Source organism: Culex quinquefasciatus, chromosome 3 (genome assembly GCF_015732765.1).
Source record: "Culex quinquefasciatus strain JHB chromosome 3, VPISU_Cqui_1.0_pri_paternal, whole genome shotgun sequence".
Classification (NCBI taxonomy): Eukaryota; Metazoa; Arthropoda; class Insecta; order Diptera; family Culicidae; genus Culex; species Culex quinquefasciatus.
Window position 1 is genome coordinate 1,425,693 of NC_051863.1, and position 25,149 is coordinate 1,450,841.

Genomic DNA, 25,149 nt, shown 5'->3' on the forward strand with positions numbered 1-25,149 from the left:
GAAAACTCTTCAAGATTGATAATTTTGCGCAACAACGACGACGCACAACCAGCCGTCCCCTAAAATGACAGTTTTCGTGAGTTGCACGTATCCACCGACAGATGGCTAGTGGACCTCGTCGGAGTCCGCCCATTAAAAACGCAACTCAAAATTTGCTTGGGAAACTTTTTTTTTGTGACGGCTTTTGCGGCACGCTCCCTCCATCTGTTCCAGACTAATATTTTAACGCGGCGTATCTTTAAACAAGTTTTTCAAGAAAATGATTCTAGAATGCTTATTTTTTCGTTTTAAACCGAAACAAGGCAAAAACTATATTAATTTAAACTATTCGCCATTTTCAAATGTTTGGCTAGATGAAATCAATGGCCGCCATCTTAGGCCCACTGGGCCCACAAAAAGGGGTACGCTCAGTTTGTATGGGAGCTGTCAACATGCTCCCGGGCTGCGCACAACGCGTTTCGCGATTCAAAACCGTCGACGACTTCCGAAAAAACGCGTTTCGCGAATGAAACTGTCATCGACTTCTTGTAAGGCAGTGTTGCTGGTTTTTTAATCTATTTTTTTATCAAATGTTTTTTTTTTCATTTTGTTGTTTGATTTTAATCACGTTCGCGTGCCCGGAAAACGATATGAAATTTAAATAAAATTCTAAGAACCCTTCGAACGCGACCTGTCCCAATCGTCCCAATCAGTTCAGTGCAGGCATTTCACCGACACATCACAGACTTTTTGACAGAATCTTTGCAGATCACGCTGACAGCTCCCGCACTGCCAAAGTGTGCAAACGTCAAACCACCACCACCATCATCTCGCTGGCTCGCAAAGTGTTTCGTCAAAGTGCTGCCCGAGTTGACGACGACACAAGTTTTTTTTTCTTTCGCCTTTTCAAAAGTTTATCGGGCCAAAAAGTTCGATTCGCGGTAATCCGGAGTGCTGACCGTGTTGCGGCCGGAAACGGGTGTGGGGGCCCCACCTTGGCTGAAGATATTCCGTGAGTGTGTTTGTGTGTGTGTCTCGTTGCAAGTGCCCCACACAGGTTCGTCGGACCACTTTCGAACGGAGAAGGGAAGGTGGGACGCAGCGACGACGACGACGACGGATAAGCGGAAGAGGAGCAGCAGCAGCAGGGCAGCAAAAGTTTCAGTGTCTGTGCGGGGGGACACATACGTTTTTGATTAATCAAAACCAATAATATTTGTGTGAAATTCCTGCTGGAGCTCGATTCCAGCGGGTGTAGCTGGATGGTACGGGGTGGCGGTGGCCAACAGATTAGATAAGCTATCGCTGATTGAGTGGCAAAAAGGAAAAAAAAAGATCAGCTTGTGCAATTTTGTGCGTGGAATTAGGATCCACGGTGGAGGGTTGGCCTGCGAGTGGTTCACTTTTTGGCAGGGAGCTGGAGCCACAGGAAGATAAAATTTTGCACCATCATCCGCAGCAGCAGCAGGAGGTAGTGGACGGCGGAGGTGGCACCAGCAGCACCCCCAGCAGCAGCGGTGGCAAGAAGGAAGGCCGCAAGACGAAACCAGGTGGTGAGTAATCATCGTACAAGTCATATTACGGAGGTTTTCGCTGCTGCTGTTGTTGTTGTTGGATCAGGGGGGGCTTACGGGATTCTCTGCGCTGCGGCCGTCATCGTCGTCGTGTTCTTGAGGGGAGATCAGCTTTCAACCAACAACAACAGCAGCTTTAGAGAAGATCAATGAGTGCGAAAGTTCTGTCTTGGAAGCGGAATCCCGGTATGTGCAGCATTCCTAAAGTACCCCGACCGTGTGTTGTTGCGTCCAATGAATCATTCGGTGAGGTAATCCCTTGTCTGGTTAGGATATCGACTAGCTGGTGGTTCGTAGTGAATGAAACAGCTGCAAGAGTTAAGCCTTGTGGCTTGAAAAATAACATTCAGAAATTTAAGAAACCGCATTTTCCAATCGTTATTTACAGAACTTTAAATTGAGATAAATTTTAATCTAGCAAATTAAAATTGCTACCATAACTGTATGGAGACTTTTATGGGTGAACTATTACACAAAATTACTTCTTTGGTCAAAAAGTTTCAGCCTAATATAAAATAAAATAATCACAATCGGCCGATTTTGTAGAGTATTGAAACCAAATCGAAACCAATGCAAATTACCAGAATAAAAATTTTCCAAAAAACTAAAAAAAAAAAATAATAAAAATAAATAAATTGTTCGCTCTACAGAATTGCCCGGGGCGTTCTCGATTGCGAGATTCCTACTCGATACTAGCTCTAGTAACATTTTTAAACAACGTTTGAGGCAGAATGGAGTAATTCTCAAAAAATAAAAAAAATAAAGAAAAATACAAATTCTCATACTTTTGAAAAGTGGTCTAAACGTGCAAATTTTCTAAAAGTTTATAACGGGAATTGAATCTTCAGATAAGAACGTACTGACCTTAGTTTCAACCTCTTATATTTTTTTGTTTTTGTTTTTTTTTTTTTTTTTTTTTTTTTTATAAACACGGTTTTTGACAATGTAAGATGTAATTTTCGTGTGTCAAAAATATGTTTAAGGATTGATTCTCAAGCAGATAGAAATAACTAGAAAAGTTCAAGTTCACAAAATAACAATAATGATTTGATCGAAAATATTTTTTATACATAAATAACACAAAAAAATAAACAGAAAAAACAGATGTATCCCAATTTGATATTAAAAAAACTGAAGCTAGACAAGTTATCCAAGTCAACAAATAACTAAAGTTCAAAAGAAAAAAAAATATTCAAAAGTTTGGTTATGGATACTCCAATAAATTTGTAGCCCACAAAAGATGCAAAAATATCTAGTTCTTCAGCTGAAAAAAATATATTCTAAATTACAAAAATTATGTACCTAATGTGGTCATAAAACATTCAAATCATGCTAAATGGAACTTATTTAGTCGTAATAATTTTATAGTTTTCAACTCAAAAGGGAACGAGTTTAAAAAATGTTGTGGTGCTTACGTCAATGCGTTATTACAAGGGTTAAGTCCATATTTTGAGATGATTGTTTCTTTGATCAAAAGGTACAGTTTTGAATATTTTATCCACTAAAGTAAATACACTAGTTAAGATTGTCAAGTTTGTCAGTTTGTGGAAGGCAGAGATCGAGATTTGGTAAAAAACTGGATTTTTGGCGATTTTTTATGGTGTGGTTTTCATCAATACCAAGGAAAGGTTAAAGATAGAAGATCTGGCAACCCTGTTTCAAGTTCGACCACTTAAGATGTACCGTCAGTGGGGGTGACTATGGGTCAAAAAACACTTTTCGTAATTTCTTAATAACAAAAATAATTTGAATAACATCGAAAATCTTTCAACGTAGATTTGTTCTTAGATAGTTTACTAACATTTTCCCAAAATATGGTGGATTTTGATAAACACTACCTTAAATGCCCCCTTAGAGGGGTGACATTGGGTCAAATGAAACTAAAATGATGCTCAAATACAACGATATGTTAAAAACAAGTCATCCAACAGTGATTCTTGTTTTCGAGGAAATCGTATTGACATGCTACAATGTTTGAACTAGATATTTTCATACTTTGGGTAGTTTTCGAGCAATTCCAACAAAAATATTAGAAAAATGATTTTTCGAGAGGTATTTTTTGGCCAAAAACGCACCTCAACTTTAGACAGCTGCCAAAATAACAGGATCTGTTCTAGGAACGAGATTTTTTCAGCGAAGTCATTTTAGGACGTCCCCTGCACAACAATTTTAACAGAATTTAGTTTCATTGAAAAGAACCTGAGAAATGGTAAAATCCGTAAAAAATCACTTTGACACCCAATCTCACCTTCCAGACCCAATGTCACCCCCACTGACGGTATACAAACTTTTTGAGACCGAAACATAGTTGGACTAAAATGAATCGATGCATAAAACCGAGTTTGCTGCATTTCCAAATAATAAAACAATACGCTTGTTTACAGTTTGCGTTTTCATGATAGTTTCAATCATACCATCCAAACAAATCACTTCATTTGCGCGCTAATCTTTGCGAGGTCAAAATCATCACCATCCTCACTGCGGTGTTGCACCGCGTTGAGATGCGTTTCGTTTTCATATCTCACACAAACGCACCGAGACTGTGGTGCAGCATCCATCACAGTAGCATCTATCTACAGTGGGCTCTCCAGCAGCGAACAAAAAATCTCTAATTTTACCCCAAAGTGAAAAATAAATCACATCTCTCTCTTTCTCTCCAGTGTGCAAAGTGAGAGCGAATCAAAAACGCCAAAGTTCCAAATTTAGAGGAATGTGTGAGTTGCCTGATGAGTTTGTGTGTATACTCTGGAGAAGCAGAAGCAATAACAAAAAAAAAACTTCAAACCCCACCTCGAGAGTCGACCTGCCAGCACCACCCACCGAGATATAGACCGAAAGAGATTGTTGATGCTGCTGATGACGCGCGATACAGTGAAAAGCGCCACGATAAACATCTCTATAGCTATGAACTGTTGCGTTGCATTTGGCAGGTGGAATAGCGATTCTGATTCTGATTTGGTCACTGTTTGCTCCAATAATCGGTTGGAATGTCCAATCGAATTTTGAAACCTAGCCAGATAGACACTCACCGGAAGTTAGGCTGGATTGCGCTGCGAATGACATCGGAGCAGACCTGGTGAATGATGAAAAAGAACCGCAGCGAATGCATCGAGTTTGTGCAGTTAGAGTTGTGTGTCGCCAAATCATGAAAACAGTAGTCCAGTGGTTCTTGTAATTTCTGAACGGACTCTGCATCATGTCTCATGACTGTTCATGAAATAACGGATTGTCGGAAATCAAAATTCTTTAAACTAAACCAAATTACCTACGCGCGACCGCGTTACATTGATAGCCGGATTGACTTTCATAGTTTGAAGTTGTTGTTTGGTTATGATGCAAAGTATATCCATAATATATTCATTTCATAAGTCCAAATTTCAAGGAGACCGATCGGAATTTGAACTCTGAACCTTCTGCTTGCGAGACAGAAGCGGCAACCATGAGGCTACGCAGCTAGTATTTAACTTTATTCCTCGTTTAGTTCAGAACCATTTTAATTTTATCGTTTACAAATTGAAACATCACATAATACATAAGAGCACTTCTCTCAGATTTCAGTCATTCGTTTTTTTTTTGTATTTTTTAATCCGACTGAAACTTTTTTGGTGCCTTCGGTATGCCCAAAGAAGCCATTTTGCATTATAATTTGCCATTTAATTTTTCATACAAATTTGGCAACTGAACATACAAAAATGATTTATGAAAATTCTAAAATATGTATCTTTTGAGGGAATTTTTTGATCGATTTGGTGACTTCGGCAAAGTTGTGGGTATGGATACGGACTACACGGAAAAAATGATACACGGTAAACAAATTTTTAATGATTTTTTATCTAACTTTTTGTCACTAAAACTAAATTTGCAAAAAAAACACTATTTTTTATTTTTTCCATTTTTGCCTTTCTTACTAAAGAAAGGTATAGGGTTTGCTTTTGGCTCCGACGCCAAATCCAGCTTCGTTCCCAAATCATTTCTCGAGAAATATTCATTCGAAAAATCTGCAAAAAATCATGGACGATCGATTTTCGACGCCCGATCGATCGACAATGACAGAATTGGTCTATCTCCAATATCCGAATTTTGGCGCTTAATTTACTGTAGAGCACGCGTGACGTCCGTGTGTGGTAAAAAAGTGCTCAATTTTGTGGTAGCGGGTTTCTCAGAGCCCACATTATGGATTTAAGCTCTCTTGTGCGCATTTGAAAGGGGATGTGCTGAACCTGAACGAGTTCCATACCAAATTTGAATTTATCTATTTTTTATGGGGACTCGGAGTGTGTTTTCACCTGATCAGGTGGTTTTCAAATGAAAATTCGGTCGAAAATTGAAGTATTGAAATCGTTTATTTATCCAAAAAATTGCATTTTTCGAGCCCTACATCCTCCCAAATTTTCATCCATGTCGGTAATGTGGTTTTTGATTTACAGCTTGAGGACTAATTCACTGTGAGGGGGAAAAGCCCCTAAAAAAGGTAAAAGCCAACTTTCACCAAATGCCAAAACTATTCCTTTGGCATTTTATCTATTTTTTTTCTCCATATCATAATCTAAACCCAATCGAGGTTCTGAAACAAATTTCACCTCATTGGGATTAACCGTTAAGATTTTAGAAAATTTCCATTTTTGCCTTTCTTACTAAAGAAAGGTATAGGGTTTGCTTTTGGCTCCGACGTTAAATCCAGCTTCGTTCCCAAATTATTTCTCGAGAAATATTCATTCGAAAAATCTGCAAAAAATCATGGACGATCGATTTTCGCCTCGTCGCCTCAAGTTGAGCTCATATGCAGACGCGAGCAATGCTGGCGCGTGATGCTGGCGCGTATAGAGTTTTGATACTAGATTACCCCCTTTTAGTGCAAGTTGCTTTATCGATTGCTCGTTCATCACACATCGCCTTTCATGATTATCTATGCTAAGCTTCTGTGAACGCATACTAGACGCAAGCTGCTATCCGTTCTAAAGCACTATGCTCATTCTTATGCCTTTCTTTTTTGTTTTGCTCATTCTCTGATCTATCTCTGAGTGAACGAATTTCTGGTGAGCGTCCAAGCTGTCCATGCGCCAGTGACAACGCACATCACGGGTTTGGTTTTCTAGCTTCGGTACAAGCTTTTTTGTGTGTTAGTATTTTGGTTCATCGTATCGGCTCGTCGGCAATGAACCCAGCGTGCGTTTGTCGTAGTGAAGTCTCACCGAGCGCTCAGCCGCAGTATGCTTCCCAAACCCAAAAACGCCTAAATGCATACTACATCATTTTCTGGCTTGCTTATTGAAAGCTCACAATTTTGCCTGACGCCTAAATGTCAGTTTAGTGAATTCCAGCAGGCGTTTCAAAGCTTTCAAGAACATTTATGCGGTTTAATGTTACATCGTTTACAACACGGCAAATTCTCGGGTGTGGAAAAACTTTCTGCCAGTCATTATATAACCACATTAATGCTCTGGAGCAAGACGGAATTATTTTGTTTTCTCGTTAATTCTTGATATTTTGAAAAGTGCAAAAAACATTCAGAGAATAAGAACAATTTAGCGATAGGCAGAAAACATAACGAACATCGCAAATTGTGAGCTAATTCTCTGCCTCACAAATAATTTGTTCTGATTTTAAAAATCGAAAATGCTTGTGTGCGAGCACAGCTTACACCCGGCCATGGCAAATGAAGCAAAAACCAGCGCTTTTCAGTTTTATGAAAAAATCATGTTGAGTTTTGAATTGATTCATGAATGGACCATTCTTTATTTTGCTATTTCTTTGAAAAAAAAATCAACTGCCGTTATCTTCCTTTTGTAAGAAAGGCTCTATTTCACCCCAGATGGGATTAAATCGGGTTTTTAATATGTTTTAGAGGACATTAAAAGCCAACTTTTCAGAAATTTCCAGGTTGTGCAAAAAATCTTTGAGCGAGTTATGAATTTTTGAATCAAAACTGATTTAAAAAAAAAAACGGAATATTGGTCGCAACAATTTTTCAACTTAATTTTTCGATGTAAAATAAAATTTGCAATCAAAAAGTACTTGGATTTTGATAAAGTGCACCGTTTTCAAGTTATAGCCATTTTTAGGTAACTTTTTGGAAAATAGTAGCGGTTTTTATGTTTTTTTTTTAATCTGTGCACTTTTTTGCCCACTTTTGAAAAAAAATATATTTGAAAAGATGAGAAAATTCTCTATATTTTGCTTTTTTGAACTTTGTTGATAAGACCCTTAGTTGCTGAGATATTGCCATGCAAGTGTTTAAAAAACAGAAAAATTGATGTTTTCTAAGTCTCACCCAAACAACCCACCGTTTTGTAATGTCAATATCTCAGCAACTAATGGTCCGATTTACAATGTTAAAATATGAAACATTCGTGAAAAAATATGAAACATTCGTGACATTTTCCGCAAAATATTTTCAAAATGTTTAAACCAAGACTAATATTTTAAAGGGGTGTAATATTGAATATTTGGACCTTTTGAAATATTAGTCTTGATTTAATATTTTTGAAAATATTGTTTTCGAAAAGATCGGAAAATTTCACGAATGTTTCATACCCGTTAGTTGCTGAGATATCGACGTTAGAAAATGGCGTGTTGTTTGGGTGAGACTTGAAAAACATCAATTTCCATGTTTTTAAACCTTTGCATGGCAATATCTCAGTAACTAAGGGTCGTATCAACAAAGTTCAAAAAAGCAAAATATAGAGAATTTTCTCAGCTTTTCAAAAATATCTTTTTCAAGGGTGAGCAAAAATGGGCACTAATTTAAAAAAAAAATGAAAACTTCGACTATTTTCAAAGACTGGCTATAACTTGAAAACGGTGCACTTTATCAAAATTTCACTGAAGTACTTTTTGATTGCAAATTTGATTTTATGTACATCGAAAAATGAAATTGAAAAGAAAATTGCGACCAATATTTCGATTTTTTCAGAAAACCAGTATTGATTCAAAAATTCATAACTCGGTCAAAGATTTTTGGCCCATTCTGGAAATTTCTGAAAAGTTGGCATTTGATGTCCTCTAAATCATACCAGAAAATGAAAAAAATATAAAAATAGTGTTTTTTTTTTTGCAAACTTGATTTGATGATTTGATAGTGACAAAAAGTGAAATTTAAAATCACCAAAAATGTGTTTACCGTGTATCACATTTTTCCAGTGTACTCCTTATCCATACCTACAACTTTGCCGAAGACACCAAATCGATCAAAAATTCCTTTAAAAGATACAGATTTTAGATTTTTTTAAATCATGTTTTGTATGGACAGCTGCCAATTTGTATGGAAAATTATATGGATAAACTAATGATGCAAAATGGCTTCTTTGGGCATACCGAAGGCACCAAAAAAGTTTCAGTCAGATTGAAAAATACAAAAATTAAAATTAAAGAAAAATACCGATTTCGTAGAGAATTGCTCACCTATGGAAGCACCTGGCTATCGCAGAAGCTCAGCATCCATCATCAGCTGGCTGGTGATCGACTAAACGTAATCGGTTGCGGGGAATGGATTGAAAAATTAAATGCAATCATATCGGTTGGCACACAACAAAGCTCAACAAAGCGCTTTTCAATATGGGGAATTAGTATCGCTCCACGCGAGGCTTTCCATCGGACCAAACATGGTGCAAGATGCTCAATGAACAAGTTTGATGTTCATTTTCCGGGTTCCCACCTTAGTCTGGCAATGACAAAGCTAAGCCACATCAGAAAGATAAAAGGTGTCACACTTTGAGATAGCTTATCGCCACTCGGCTAAGGTGTGAATCCACTCCAATGTGAACCGCCTCCGTCGTAGATTATGATTATCGGTAGCTGATGGACAGGGGAAAAAATCGATGAGAATAACTGCTGATTTTTTTTTGTAATGCTGTAGGCCCCCATGGATTTGTTCTAAAAAATAAAGATTCAATCGAGATTACTTGCGAAATTTGATTTTTTAGTTTTTAGCCAAATATGAACTAAATTTTAATTCTGTCAGTTGGAACAGCTTCTAAGAATAAAATTCTTGACTATAATCATCATTTATTCACATTGACTTTCAAAGTATTGAGCAGAGTGCTATGATTTGAACATATTTTCTCCGTGACAAACCAAACCACTGTTGGAAATCTAATCAAATAGCAATCATTCTTAGTCACCCATTCGTCACCTCGTACTCGATGGAGTTCTTCACGATGATCGTCGTAACAATTTTTGGAACCACCAAAACGGCGTGTCGTGTGTGGCTGTCTTCTATAGAACGCCTCCGCCCCCTCCCGCTCGAGCTGCCCTTGTTTGGACAGCTCCTCTACAGAAGGGGCTTGCAATAAATAAAACACAACAATTCTTCATCCATACCTACTACTAAGCTCAACTCAACTAGAGGTAGAAAGAGCAGCTCAAGGGGACGAGGTGAGGTCGTCGTCGTATTAGGCAATCTCGCCAATGTCGACGGCTGATAGCTGAGCTGAGCTGAGCCAGGGTGGTCAGATCAGACCTGTTGAAAATTTGATGGTGTTGTGGGGGGTGGGATGTGCAACGCCATTGGGACGGGAGTGACGAATCATAATGACAACTTCCTCGCCAAACAACCACCGAAAGCGAACGCGCGTCGTCTCCTACCTCTATGTGTATACTTTGGATTTGTTTGTTTACTTTCGCAGATCCCGAAATAGCTAATTGCAGTCGTGGGAGTGGATTTTTTTTCTCGTTGTGTAGTTGGTATTAATAACAGCACACAGAAGGTTATTACACTTTTCAGTTTAAAAAAACATGATCATATCAATAAATAATAGAAGAATAAAATTGAGCAATTCTTCTTGAAAAACGGAAATTAATTTCACTATATTTGTTTTTGCTGTGATAAAAATTCGAGGGGCTTCCCTAAAAAAGGCATTTTACAAATAGCCTTACAATTTTGGCAACTGCCCATACCATAATGATAATTTAAGAAAAATCAACTGAATCCACTTTGTAAATTCTGGAGTTTTTTTTTTTTTGAAAAGGTCCAATAAACCAAATTTCCAGTTTTTGCTTTTTGGGTGTTTTACAAACCACCTTGAGTCAGGGGTATTTAAAAACAAGCAGAAAGCAAAAACAGAAAATTTGGTGGAAAATTGTTTGTTTGAAAAATAAAAATAAAATAATTATGTTATTTCAATCTATACAGTCCAGACTCGATTATCCGAAGGCCTTGGCAAAATTAACTTTGAATAATTGAAACTTCCGATAATCGAATCACGAAAAAAAATTATTCGTTCTCTATTTTTGATAGTCGAGCTTTAATACGACCCCTAGAATAGTCTTAAGTAAGTGATTTAGAATTTTTAAATCCAAGATGGCTGCCAAAATGTCGATGATGAAATTTACAAAAAATATGCCGCTCAGTTTTGCAAAAAAAAAGTTTTTTGGAAAAGTTGAAATTTTAAACCATTTTTTTTACTTCAGTTTGACTTTCAGTTTTCAAATTTGCAATCGAAAAGTACTTCACAGATTTTTGGATAAATAGCACCGTTTTTTTGATATAGCCACTTTAAGTTTAATTTTAACTGAAAAAATCCAATTTTCCCGTTTTTTTCGCCAACACTCCATGATTGTCCATTCTTGAAAATATTTTTTTTCTCGTTATTTTGAGAAAATTTCTATTAAAATTGCCTAAGAGACATTGAAAAATAGACCTCTGGTTGCTATATAGCGTATAAAAGTGAAGAAAACGACGGCAACATTTCAAAAGGCATCATGTACATTTTGACAGTTTTTGGGTTATTGCATATTCTGAAAGAACTTCTAATGAGCAAAAGTTACTTCAGTAAAGTTTGTTTAATTATGATTTGAAACAAAGTAACGTAAACAAAACCTCTGGCATTAGCAGGGCACGTTTATAAAGCCCTGTCAACCGGTCAAATAAAAGACTACATGAACCTCGTGACAAAAAAAAGCATCTTGAAAAAGACGCCATGTACATTTGCCGACGAAAAGCGAATCATAACAAAACTTCCCCTCCAAAGACAGCAGGGTGATATAGACGTTGGTGATTTCAAAAGATGTTATGTTTGTTTTTCTTAAATATAGTGACGGAAATAATGTTTTATTCAATATGGATGATCAAGTATCAATAAAAGCAACGTTTTTCATCGTTTGTTATCATTATAACAACTTCTTTTGCTTTTATATTAAAATGGGAATTGAAAAATGATGCTCAACATTCAAATGCGTTTTTCTCAAAACGCATGGTTTGTACATTGCTTTTTGAAATGTAGGCGTCGAAAAAGAAAATCGAAGTTTTTAAGTCTTATCCAAACAACCTTTTATTTCCTAGTACCAATATCTCAGAAACTAGTCTAGTTTTTAATGTTAAAAAATAATCATTAGTGCAATTTCTGATCTTGTCGAAAAAATATTTTTAAAATTCTGAAATCAGGACTAACATTTCAAAAAGGTCAAATTTACAACAATACGCCCTTTTGAAATGTTGTTTTTAGCGGGATGAACTATACATCCACGGATATGTCCAATGTTTGGAGTTGTCCTTTTTGAAATTTTGTATTTTTTACAGTTTTGAAAAGTTACTTAGTTTAGATCTGATTCCTACACCCAACCGACGATCGCATGATTGTGATGCATGGCGGCATGAAAGTATATCAGAATCTGCATGAAAGCTGTCCTCATGCATTTTTTGCGATATAGGGGTATGACATTTTTGCCCGTTACCGACAATTATCGACATTACCGACGGCTTTTTGGTTGTATTTCACAAAAAACCCTTATCAGAACGGGGATTGAACCACCAACTTCTTGGTTATTGATCCGATACGCTACCACCGCGCCATGTACGCTTGATGAAATGTGAGTGAAAGAGCACCAACATATTCATCTCTTTGGAGTGTTGCTCGGGGACAGGCCAGCTTTATATGTGTTGGTGAGAACTGCAGATCGCTGAAATGTTTACACGCGGGCAAAAATGATCTACGGCCTTGCTCCAAAAATGTTATAAAATGTGACATTTTCTGCAGCAAATCCACTGTTGCAGATTTTGAGATATATTTTTCCTTTGGGTGTATATCACGATTCTTGTCATGCTAGAGTTCAACCCATATGGCATTGTCCGATGTACGATAAAAGTTATCAATCAACCCCTTCTTCTCATTATCTCTGTTCGCCCTTTGGGTACTTACCAGCTCAGTGTTGTACTACTCATATTTTAATTTTTTACTTCCACAACACACACACACTGAGTGTGTGTAAATCTCAGTCTACTACCCAGTCTGCCTGGGTGGTGGCGCGCATAAAGTACGCTCAAACATAAGTCCCATGCTGCTGCTGCTGATGTTCGTTGTTCGACTCTTCTTTGTCACCAGGCGCGCGCGCACAGTCAGTGTTGTTCTGATTCTGATTCAGAACTTTGTTACGATCGCGTTGGTCTGGGCTGGGATGCACCTTAAACCGAACACGTATAGCGCACCCCAGGTCGTCGACGCACTTTAATCGCTGACTAGCTGAGGATTCGCGAGGAGGTCGCACACGTCGCGTTGATTGAGTCGTTTTTTTTGTTGATCGATTGTAATTAAGCATTCTTTAGTACCGTGTCAATACGAGGACTAATTTAAGGGTTCTTTCTATCTTCCTGCAGCTTCCTGAAAAATGCCCCCACCGCCGCCGCCACCGGGGCCTCCCCCTCCGCCGGGGCCACCACCCCCGCCGGCCATGAAGCTAGGAGGAGCGGGAGGTGCCCCCTCGGCGGACGGACGGAACGCGCTGCTGCTGTCGATCCAGAAGGGTGCCAAGCTGAAGAAAACGGTCACCGTGGACAAAAGTGGCCCGGTGATTCAGGGCAAGGTGTCCTCACCCGGAGCGGTAAACCGAGCACCGGTAACGACGACTCCCTCGGATAGCAGTAACGGCCAGAAGCTGGGCGGAATTTTTGAGGGTTTGTCGAAGATGCCGAAGCTGAAGCCGGTCGGCAGTAGAGGTGAGTCAGAGAGTTCTAGCCAGTTGGGGTGGGTGTGTCCACGTTGAGGGCGTGCGTTGAATCATTCCAGAGTGGTCGTGGTCCGATGTTGGAAGGGCAGTGACTCAATCGTAGTAATAGTAAACAAATGATAAGCGCATCGTGGCGGTTTGAGGAAATAACGGCGCCAATTTGAAGAGTTGTCAGCGAATATTTTAAATGACCCAAACAAAGTCAGGAAATTTTGGACATGATTATGAATTTTGGACATTTGAAGATAATGTTTGAATTCGCCAACTCGCAAAACTAATTTATGTGCTGAAAAATAAAGTTTTGCTATGGGTTGCATACAACATTTCTAAAGTAACATCTGAAAATGGCGAATAAGCATTTTGTTTAACAGCTGGAACTATTTTGCAAATTCTGAGGCAACCAGCGATGGAATAATCATCATCAAAAGAATATCACGTTCATCAAGAGAAAAAATCATTCGGCGGAACATCTTTTTCACTACTACACCTGCAAGTGTTACGTCACATGTCGAAAAATTACCTGTCACATTTTGTAGATGGGCAATGTATGTAAACAAAGTGAAATGAATATTTTTTTTTTGTGATGCTGACAAGGAAATTCACAAAAATCATCCGCAGATTGATTTTTTGGAGAATTTCGGGAGCGAAACCATCGGGGTTTGAGTGTAAAACATTTGAATCTTCTGACACAAGGGTGCTTTCCTATATATCTGAGGCAACACTTGAAAAGAGCAAATAAGATGTTTTTTTTTTAACTATTTTGCAAACCAGACCAAGACCCGCAGTGGAGCAAATATCCAGGGTGGCCACTCAATTGTCAAAAAATCGGGAATCCCAAGCATACTTGCATGAAAATTGTTTTCTATCTCTTAAATTTTTTTAAAATGTTTTGTACAATTTTTAAATTTAACAGGCCTTACCCGACAAACTTCGTTCTGCCTTTTTTCGTTTGTTGACGTTTTTTGCTATTTTGCTTATTCAGCCTCCTGTGATCAAAATTTGATTTTACGTAACTTTTCCCATACAATCTGCAGATGCTCCGGAATCGGTCCCAGAGCAGCATATAAACCTTCCTTGGGCTTACACGAACCTAACGCAACAAAAAGCGCCTCGTTCCGACGTTCCGTGTTCAACTGATTCGCGTTCGAACAAAACCATCGAAATTTTTTATATATATTCAAGCTTTACCCGACAGACTTCGTTCTGCCATTTTTCGCTTGTTGACGTTTTTTGATTTTTTGCTCATTCAGCCTCCTGTGATCAAAATTTGAGTTTACGTAAATTTTCCCACGTGACAGGTGTCCACGTGGTTTATGGATGGTCCCTAGATAAGATTCACTCAATCAAATTCTTTAGTAAGCTGTCCATACAAAAAGGCTATTAAATTAATCTAAAATCTGTAAAACTATAGTTCTGTTCTGATTTGCACACAAAAATTGATTGGCCGACTTCTTTTGAAATAACTTTTCCAATTGACAAAAACGTGGAAAAATGTCAAAAAAATAAGTTAACCTTATTTTGAGGCATAAATCAAATTAGAAATTGAAGAGTACTAAAAATAATAGATTTCGTACAGAATTTTTTCGATAAAATCAGATTTTTTTTATAAATTTGCCTCAAAAATATTGAATATACTATTAAATCTCTTATATCTCAAAATTGGCCGAACGAATTTATGCCGTATTTGTTCCATTATTAAATTGGTAAAGTGCATTAAAATTTATAGGGATAATATTATAAAGAGGGATTTTGACAGACGCAAAAATGTTAATCTTAACAATTCCGGTTCGGATATCATAAATCCCAACCCAATCTTGACTTTCGACTTCTATCCGAAAAAATTAGGAACTATCTTAACAACCCATTTTTTATAGTTTTTTTTTACAAATAGGGTTTCCTACAATTGCTCTAGTTAGGAAGTCATCAATCACGTTCAGCAAAAAAAAACTGCAATTTTGTTCAAAAATTAGAATTTTTGTCGTGGTCGTGTACAATCATCTTGAAAACGGTGCAAGGGTGCATTTTATAATAAGGAAAAAAAAACTCTTTCGATTGCAAATTTTATGTTGCGTCTCAAAACAAATTTTTAATTTATGTATGACAAAGTTTCATCCAAATAAAAAATATAAATAATTCTTAAAATTGTACAAACTGGTGCCGAAAACTTGTCCATAGCAGATGAGAATTTAAAAATTGGAATTGATTCGTCACCCTGCAATGGTATTAAAGAGCAATGACTCAATCTTTATTTATTTTTAAGTTTTCCACATATAGCAATGTACTGATTAGCTAAATTTTCCTATTTTATCTCACTCTTCACAGGCGCACAATCACCAGCCACAACAACTAGCAATAATAAGTCACCATCGCCGGAGAACACGATCAAAAGCAGCAGCAACAATCGGTTGGGAGGAGGAGGTGGAGCTGGAGCCGTAGACTTTGCCGATGAGCTGGCGGCCAAGCTGACGCTCAAGAAGCAGAAACACAACAACAGCAGCAGCAGTAGCAATAACAACAATGCCATCAACAACAACAACAACCACAGCCAAGTTCCGCCACCGGTGACGGAAAGCAATCTGCGAACGAATCGGGGACCGCCGCCGCAACCGCCGGTACAGTTGAAGGTGAGTTTAGTTGGAATTGATTTTTGGGCGATCTTTGCTAATGAGTGACTTTATTTTAGAATGCCAATGATTCGTCGTCGCCCCAGGGGAAGCCAAGCTACTCCAGTCAAAAGAGGTAACGTAGAAATTCTGGGCTCATTTTAGAGTCTAGCTGTTTGATGTGATTTTCTCTCTCTAAAGTTTGATTGATTTGATGGCAAACATCTTACAAATTAGATAAAAGCTGTCCTTTCGTACTTAGTTTTAAACTTTTTTTTATCTTTAGTGTGATTCTCAACATAGTTAGAGGGTTGTTTTGCACATCCAAACATCATCCCATAACGTATATTAAAGCAACACTCCCCGTATTAGCTAGCGTTTTCATCGTAAAAATCCATTCTCTTCGTTCTTTTCTCTAAACAAACGACAAAAATACATCACCAACACATGTAAACACGAACATCTCCTCTCTTCGGATCATCAATCATCATTTCCCCACCCAACCTATTTTGTCCCCGTCACTGGGTCACCGGGTAAGTAGCCAGGCGCCCTCCACGCCCAGTACGAATGGTCCGTCAGCAGTCACTAGTCCCGTCGGCGCCGGCCTCAATCTGCTGCCGAACAAATCGACCCTGTTTGGTGTTGGTGGCGGCACCAGCAGCGGGAACTCGTCCGCGTCCGGAAGTCCGGTGCCACCATCTGCGCCCACACCTCCGACCACCTCCGTCAAACCGACGCTAAACTATGGCAAACCAAATTTGGCCCCGAAGCCGCCGGGAATGCAGCTTAACACGAGCGGTGGCGGTGGCTCGACGGGGAGTGGAACAAGCAGGAACATGGTCGGTAGGCACCACAGCATGAGAAGTCCCAGGTAGGTTGTTTGAAGTGGTGTGTGGAGAGTGTGCGTGTGTGGGGTCTTTTCCTTTTATCGGAACTCTGGTTGTGATGTGTTTTGGGGGTTATTTTTGAAGAAGGTCTAAAGAAATGCTTTTTTTTCAAACAGGTCTCCTCCGGTGGCACCGAGTGGTCCAAACTTCCCGAACCACTTCGGAACGCTGCGTGGACCGCCGTCTAGTTTCCAGTCGTCGGAGTCCATTGCGAGGCAAAACAATCCCATTGGTAAGTTGATTCTCGTTTTAAGGAATTTGAGAAAAAAGCTCAAACAGTTCAAGGGTGTTACAAAATATCGATTTTTCGAACCCATTCTTTAGCATCGTTACTCGGTTGGCACGTCGACGGCTCATATGGAGAAATGCTATGTTCCATTGCCAATATCTTGGAAACCGTAGAGATAGAAAATTTGCGAAGTTGTAGGCAGGCTGAGAAAAATTCTTACAGCCTCATAAAGAATTCAAATCGTTGAAAATGAATTTCTATATGTGTCACCTAATTAACCTGTTTTAGCAATGTTAAAATGGAAACTTTTGCGAAATTTACTCAGTACTCATTTGTTTAACTGGTTTTACAGTATGAAATGAGAAAATTTATCTATATTTAGACCTTTTCAATAGTTATGTTTCAAATCAAAACATTAAAATCAGATCAGATCTTAGATTTTTTGAAAACTAGAGATTGCAAAACAACTGAACTAGTGTAAAATGTATTTTAAAACACTTTTTTCATTTAAATGTGAAGACTATGGCTTGTTATTTGAATTTTTATATTTTTTTATTTTTTTGCCCCCCCCCCCCCCTTGACCTCGGCCAGGGCCGAGGGACAAAAACTTTTTTAAATATTTGCATCGGCCTTAAAATATAAAAAAAAAATCAAAATTAAAAAAAAATATTTATTTTAGGAAATTGCTTTTAAAGCTCTGAAAAATTTACAGCAATTTGAAAGCTAAAAAAATCTTCAAATAGCTCAGGCCAATTTTTATGCATAACTTTTCTGTAAAATCGAGATATTTATATTTGGAAATTACTAATATTCAAAGGAATAGTGTAGTGTTGGACCCTAACGAAATTTGAAAATTGTCAAAAAAAAGTCAAGCAAAACAATGGAAATAGGTCTGTTAAGTTGGCTAAATGCAAAGAGTGCTGAAAAAAATGAGTTTTTGGACGGGTTGCAGACAACAACGTTTTGAATTAAAACAGTTTTTGAGCAAGTTTTTTTTTATCTTTAGTGATTTTTTTTATGTTGCCGCATGGTAAATAATAATATAAAACTTCCAGAATGTACAAGTTTACGAACATTTCAGCAATTGGGTACTAAACTTAAGCTTCAATTTGTAATATTATTGTTCATAATGATAATAGTAGCTTATGCAACAAGTTGCAAAAAGAAGATTTTTTCAGCACGAGTTGTACATTTATCCAACGAGGTTTACCGAGTTGGATAAATACGACGAGTGCTGAAAAAATCAAGTTTTGCAACGAGTTGCTTACAACTTTTTTTGCAATTCTGAAAAACGCTTATTTAATGGAATTTTATGTCAAACATTCATGTAAATAGTAAATTCATCGTTCAAAACAAAACAATATTGAAAAATGTTACTTTTCGATACTAGTGCTGAAAAGTTCAACTTTTCAGCACCCATTTTAGTGCTGAAAAGTAGAACTTTTCAGCACTGTTATTGAAAGGTATTAATTTTCCTTTCTGTTATTTTTGGTAGGGAAAAGTAGGCCGTTTCGTTTTTCCAGAAGTGCAGGAAAAGTTGACAGTTTCACAGTGGAATTGCAAAAAGCTTATTTTTCTGAGTACAGTGACACTTTGTACGACCGCAAAGGATTTAAAATCAATTTAAAAAAAAAAACAACTTCGCGGCCCTTCTTTGCAGAAGAGGTCCTACTTGACAGCTCGTTCCAAGGAGACCATAGTTGATCCATCGAAAAAATGTTGTGCACTTTTAAATTATGTTAAGCCAGTGGTTCAGAATGTAATTTTCTTAGAATATTAAACGTTTAGTCATTTTCATTATCCGAGTTAGAAAAATCTAAATTTGCAACGTTATGAAAATTTTACTTATGTGCTTCATTGAATGTTGTCAAATTTTCGTTATAAGGTTGATATAGTTGAAATTCTAAATCAATACGATTTTTAATGTTTCTTCACGCAAAAAAAAAAATATTTTGTAGAATCAGCCTGTACGAGGTTTGATTCAACAAATTTTTTGTTGAATATAATCAACGCCGATTTTGCGTTGAAACAAAACTTGATTTTCTCAATTCCACAAAAATCTTTTTTTGTTTTGAAAAAGTAGCTTTGAGGTTTAGCGTTGATTCAACAAAAATTTTGATTTTCAAATCAACAAAGCGTTTTGTTGATTCAAATATGCCTTATTTTTCTGCGTGTTTATAAAGTATGTTATTTTAATGAAACATGTAGTGTTTCGAGCTGTTAACTTATTCAATATTTCAATTTTCTACAGGTCGTCCCGCGGCACCTCCCCCCAAGCCTCCGGTCATGAAGCCACCGCCCCCTCCCCCGATCCGCAGCGTGTCCAACACGAACCTGTCGCATTTACCGATGAGCCTGGCGCCGGAGACGCCCGAGCCCAACTTTGGCTCCGCCAACAACGTCAGCATCAGCTCGGCCGTCACGGACGAGCTCAAGTCAAAACTCAACAGCAGCGGCGGCACCGGCGGTGGTTCCGCAAACAACGTCGCAACGCTGGCCAGTACGACCTCTTCCAACTCGATTGTGTCGACCAGTACGCTCAGCACGAAAACGCTCAGCAGCGGCAGCATCAAATCGACGGCGGCGCCACCCCTGCCACCGCACCGAACCTGCCCGGCACCACCACCACCTGTAAGTCACTATCTTATCTGGGCGGAGGGGCTTTCGATGAGATAGCGAGCGAGTGCTAATCTGGACACTTGTTTCATTTTTAGCAACTCAACACCAGCACCGGCGAAGCTCCGCCGCAGCCGCCCCAGCGAAATTCCTCGATTCGCCCGACCAGCAATAGCCACACCAACAGCAACAGTAGTCAGCAGCACAACGCGACGACGCAGCGCAAGGACACGGCCACCGCGGAACACGGAACCACGGAACGACGGAAGATGGCGCCACCGCCGCTGATGGAGATTGACCTCGAGGCCAAGTATTCGTTCTACTTCCACAAGGTGACGGAATTTCCGGCGCCGACACCCTTTCTCAACGTGGCCAAAGCCTACCCAAGTCTGGTGCGGCAACAACAGCAGCAGCAGCAGCAGCAAACGCAACAACAGTAGGAGAGGATGGATGGATCCGGGAGTGGCAACAAAAGTATTTCGGTGGCAATCAGTTGGATGTGATTCTGGTGGACGCGTAAGTATTCGCTGCAATTATTCTAGTAATCACGTGATTGGAATCGTTGGATGAATAGTAATATATTCAAGAACCATATCAAAGTTTACAATTTGCGCAAATAGGGCAAACACCATTACAACAGCAGCAAAGTAGATACTTCTTTCTGTTTAGACAACCAACCAACCTACAACAACAACAAAACAACTAACTTATGAACAGCCTCTAGACAACCTGTTCAACTGCTGCAGTAGAAAGAGGTTAAAAAAATAATGGCAGCACTATTAATACAATATTATTCACACAGACAACAAACCTTCCCTCCTCCCTTTTTCTTTTGCGGAGGAGAAAATGCCAAAAAAAAAGTGCATAACATGTCGGTTCAGAACGGAAACAATAATTACACGAATTTTAGGAAGAAGCGCACTAACGCAACAAAAAAAAATGAAGTCGTGAATAAACCTGTTACAAAAATTTCGAATTAGGAAGAATCCAAAACTGCTTCGCGAGAAAAACAAAAAAAGTCTTTAAAGCAAATCGTTACACACACATCGTAAAGAAAAAACAAATATTCTTTATTAATTTTATTGTTATTTTTTGTACATAAAACTATAAATATTTAACCCTTCTACTATTGATTAAAACGCAGAAAGATTTTAAACTAATTGGACAAAGAAGAAAAACAAAAGTCGCCCCGTTACTCTTCCGAAAGTCCCGTCTTGCCGATCCACCACAGGGTGAGGGAATTTTCCGGTTCCGTTGGTTGTGGTGACGCGCTTTCTTCCTCCTCCGATGAAGTCGTGGAAGCGTGGAACTGCCCGCTGGCGGTGGCCACGATCGACATGGTCGGGTGGAACGACACTCCGTTGCAGCAGTCGCGGTGCAGGGGGAACTGGGAAGAAAGAAAAAATATTTTTAGTGTTTGGCGGTTTGATTCTAGTACGGAGCTGGTAAGAAACGGTAATGAGAGATGAGAAGGAAAGGAAAGGAAGGAAGGAAAGAAGGAAATTGACGGAAAAAAATAGATAAAAAATATGTTCATTGGAAAAATAAAACACCAATTTTTTGCAAAAAATTATAAAATATATTATTTTTGATGTTTCAGGATTTTTTGAATTTAAATTCGAAATTAAGTTTAAAAATTCTTTTTTATGTCTACTTCTACTTAATTGATTGAAGAATTTTGAAATATTGGCGAATTTTACGCATTTTACGCAAGATTATGATTTATAAAAAAAATAGAATCTAGAATTTTTGTTAAAAGGCTTTCTAGTCAGAAATTTACCAACATATTAAAAGTATGGGGTTTGTTCAAGATTTTGTGGTTTATGGATTTTAGAATATGGGATTTTAAAATTTTTAACAAATTTAAAAAGCAAGGATTTTTTTATTTTTTCCCGTAATAAAAGTGATGTAATTTGATATGGAATATCTGGAATGCAAGTTTTTTTTAGATTTTCAGCGATTTTTTAAAAATGTAGAATTTAAGAATTTTACTGACTGAATTCCAAGTTGCATGCATATTCTTCAAAATTTCCATAAAATCTTGGAAAAATATATATAATTTTTTTCTAAATTGAGTTTTTTCCCTACTCTGTGGTCTCAAAAATCAATATTGAGCAATTATCTACCAAAACCGGAAATGGATTTTATTTGTATTTTTTTGATTTGGCTCAAACTTTGTGAGGGCCTTCCCTATGACCAAAGAAGCTATTTTGTGTCATTGGTTAACCCATACAAGTCTCCATACAATTTTGGCAGCTGTCCATACAAAAATGGTACGTAAATATTCGAATATCTGTAACTTTTGAATGAATTTTCTGATCAATTTGGTGTCTTGGGCAAAGTTGTAGGTATTTTTAAGGACTTTTGGGAAAAAATAGGTACACGGAAAAAAAATTGCCGATTTTTTTATTAAATTTTTTTTTACAAAAACTCAATTTCCCAAAATACGCATTTTTATTTATTTTCGAGATTTTTTTATATGTTTTAGGGGACAAATACCCGCAACTTTTGAGCCAAACATGTAACACTTTTCAACATTTTTTTGATTTAAACGATTCATGGACAAAATACATAAACATTTGACTTAAAATTTCACTCACTGTGTGTTTTTCTGAATTGCAAAAAATGTTGTATGGAACACGTTGCAAAACTTGATTTTTTCAGCACTCTTCTTATTTATCCAACTCGGTGAACCTCGTTGGATAAATGTACGACTCGTGCCGAAAAAATCCTCTTTTTGCAACTTGTTCATAAGCTACTATTTTAGGCAACGACTATGTTTCGCCATGTTTTTTAGTCTAAAAGATTTTTTTTAATGTAGTAGGAGTTTCAGGAAAAATAATCGGAAATTAAAAATAAAGTAATTTAAGAATCTAGATAAAATTGTGTAAAAAAAATAAAATTTAAGGAATATTTTTCAGAATTTTATAATTTTATAACGGCTCTCGCCTCTCAAGTGGTAAGTTTAATACCCGACCGGTCTACTTCACATTTATTGACTAGAATTGAACTTTGAATACTGACAAAAAACGAGTGGAACCAGGTGGAATTCGAACTAACACCTTTAGATTGGTAGTCTGATCCCCCAGCCTCTCGGCCCCCGAGCAGGGCTATATTATATACCTAAGTGAAAGTGAATCAATCCGTAGTCATGAAATAATGTCACAAGGTCCTTCTCCCAACCATTTTCGAACATGCAACATGGGACAGCATGAATCTTCAGCTGAAGCCGGACGAATGTATTCCGAAATTACAGAATTACAGAAGGTCCTTCTCCCAACGATTCCGATATAATAATTCGACGCGTTTTGTACGGTATGTCCACGTCTTCTTCCTTCCTTGATGACTCTATGAAATGTGGGTTCCGTTAACAGAATCTGAATCTGCTATTAATACAACGCTGCTAGCTGACCCGGCGGGCCGGTTTTATGAGTGTATTACATTTCAGGGGATCTCGAAAGTACTGATATCAATAACATTAACAAGAAAGCATTTGGGCCGTGATCTAACCACAAGTTCCACAGCAGCATATTATGATGTTAAATTATTTAAAAATGTTGAATTCTATAATTTAGGAAAATAAGTATTTTTAGAAATGTAGAATTTTAGAATTTTAATATTTTTGAATTTTAGAGTTTTAAAATTAGATTTTTTTAGAAACGTGGATTATTTTAAAATCGTAGAACTTAAAGATGGACGATTTTTTTCAATTATATTCTTAACTTAAATTTAAAAAGCGGTTGTTAAAATCGCATTTTTTTAAAAGAAGTTATGAAGGGGTTTAACTTATTTCAAATCAATATGTTTTGTTTTCATGAAATTTGGTGGTATTTTTAATTTGAATTTATGTTAAGTTTGATAACAAGATATGTATAACTCATCCGTATTGAACAGGTTCGTGAATTTTGTTTTGTAATTTTGTTAATGAGGAACAGTTTTCGTTATTACGGTTTGCTCAAGAACTGACTAGGTTTTTTTTATTTATGCTTGTATCAAAACAAAACAAATAGCAATACTCACGCTAAGCTGCTGGTACGATTTGTGGGCCGTATCAACTTCCAGCAGGTTCCACGCTCGCACCGTTCCGTCCGTGTTCCCACTTACAATCCACTCGCCGTACGGCGATGTGTCAAAGTAAATGCGCTGGTTCGTGTCGCAAACTCGATTCAGCACGTGGTACGGCTTTGTCATCTGCCGAATGTCCCACATCATTAGCTTCGGATCTTTGCGACCTCCGGACACGAACAGATTCGTCCGAGGAATAAACTTGAGCCAGGTGACGCCCGCGTTGTGACTGCAGTCGGTCGAATTTCGACCCACCGCGAGCTGATCACCCGAGTTGGTGACCAGCGCCGTTATTGAACGACTCCACGATCCGAAGATCATCAGGTTGGGCAACGGTGCGCACGCTGTCATGCAGGAAGCTGTCACTTTGGTGGTGAATGAGGATATCTCTCTCCCGGGACTCTTCACGTCAAACAGCTTAATGCTCTTTTTGTACCCGCCGTAGATGAACGCCCCGTCCAGCGACCAAGCAAGACTCAGAGCAGCTTCGACTTCATCAACCGCGTTGTATCCCTTGTACGAACAGCGTAGCTTCCCCGTGTAAGCGTCCCACATCTGGATTGGTTCGTGCTGCCTCGAAGCAATCCAAACGGCCGTTTCCGGCACCGAACTGTGCATTCCTGGGTACCACTGGTAGTCGTACACCAACGTACTCTCCCGAACGTGTACCGCAGCATCCAGCAGATTGACAGGCCGGTCAGTGCTCACCTTCTCCGCTCCGTACACATCCGTGGGTAGTTCAAACACGTGCATTCCGTCGTTGTTTACTGTCGACAGCACGCAGGAGCCATCCGGAGACCACAAACATCCCCGGACGTAGTTCTGTTTGGCCGCCTTATCCCACGAGCATCGCGCCAACTCGTGGACACTGTGTGACTGGAACAAGTCCTGCTCGTGCCGACGGGAACCGTTTTGTGGGTTGTCTGTCGTTTCTTCCAGAAGCTCGGCTTCATCCAGCAGGGTCGATTCCGGCTCCGACGCGCCTTCGTTTAGTAACTTATCCTCGACTTCATCTGATTCCATGACAGCTGCAGGTTCTGGTTCATCAATCGCCATCTTTTCAACATCGTTGGACTGTTGCTCAGAATCGACCGTAGGTTCCGCGGGTTGGCCGTTTGGTTCTCCCAAAACACTCGATTCGTTAGTTGCGGACATGCTAACCTACTAAATCTGAAAAGAGCACTTTTGCATGCTTCTTTTTGAGCGTGTTTAGTTTTTGTTTGACGACAGTGAGAAATGTCATTCTCTATTTTGAC

The 25,149-nt window shown here is 38.5% G+C and overlaps 2 protein-coding genes across 3 annotated transcripts; one reads left to right on the forward strand and one right to left on the reverse strand.

The window, feature by feature from the left end:
* Positions 1-777: 777 nt before the first annotated feature.
* LOC6040492 (WAS/WASL-interacting protein family member 2) lies at positions 778-20,838 on the forward strand. Of its 2 annotated transcripts, XM_038261224.1 has the most exons (8): positions 778-1,532; positions 13,144-13,482; positions 15,816-16,117; positions 16,177-16,232; positions 16,638-16,967; positions 17,100-17,215; positions 19,464-19,843; positions 19,927-20,838. In XM_038261224.1, the coding sequence occupies exons 2-8, from the start codon at positions 13,155-13,157 to the stop codon at positions 20,266-20,268; spliced, it is 1,854 nt and encodes a 617-aa protein (XP_038117152.1). In that variant the 5' UTR covers positions 778-1,532; positions 13,144-13,154; the 3' UTR covers positions 20,269-20,838. The 2 variants fall into 2 exon arrangements, with proteins under 2 accessions (XP_038117152.1, XP_038117153.1); XM_038261225.1 differs by lacking the exon at positions 16,638-16,967.
* Positions 20,839-20,874: 36 nt separating this feature from the next.
* LOC6040493 (telomerase Cajal body protein 1 homolog) lies at positions 20,875-25,110 on the reverse strand. The gene is made up of 2 exons (XM_001849827.2): positions 23,849-25,110; positions 20,875-21,215 (listed from the first exon to the last, which is right to left on the reverse strand). The coding sequence occupies exons 1-2, from the start codon at positions 25,046-25,048 to the stop codon at positions 21,021-21,023; spliced, it is 1,395 nt and encodes a 464-aa protein (XP_001849879.2). The 5' UTR covers positions 25,049-25,110; the 3' UTR covers positions 20,875-21,020.
* Positions 25,111-25,149: the final 39 nt, after the last annotated feature.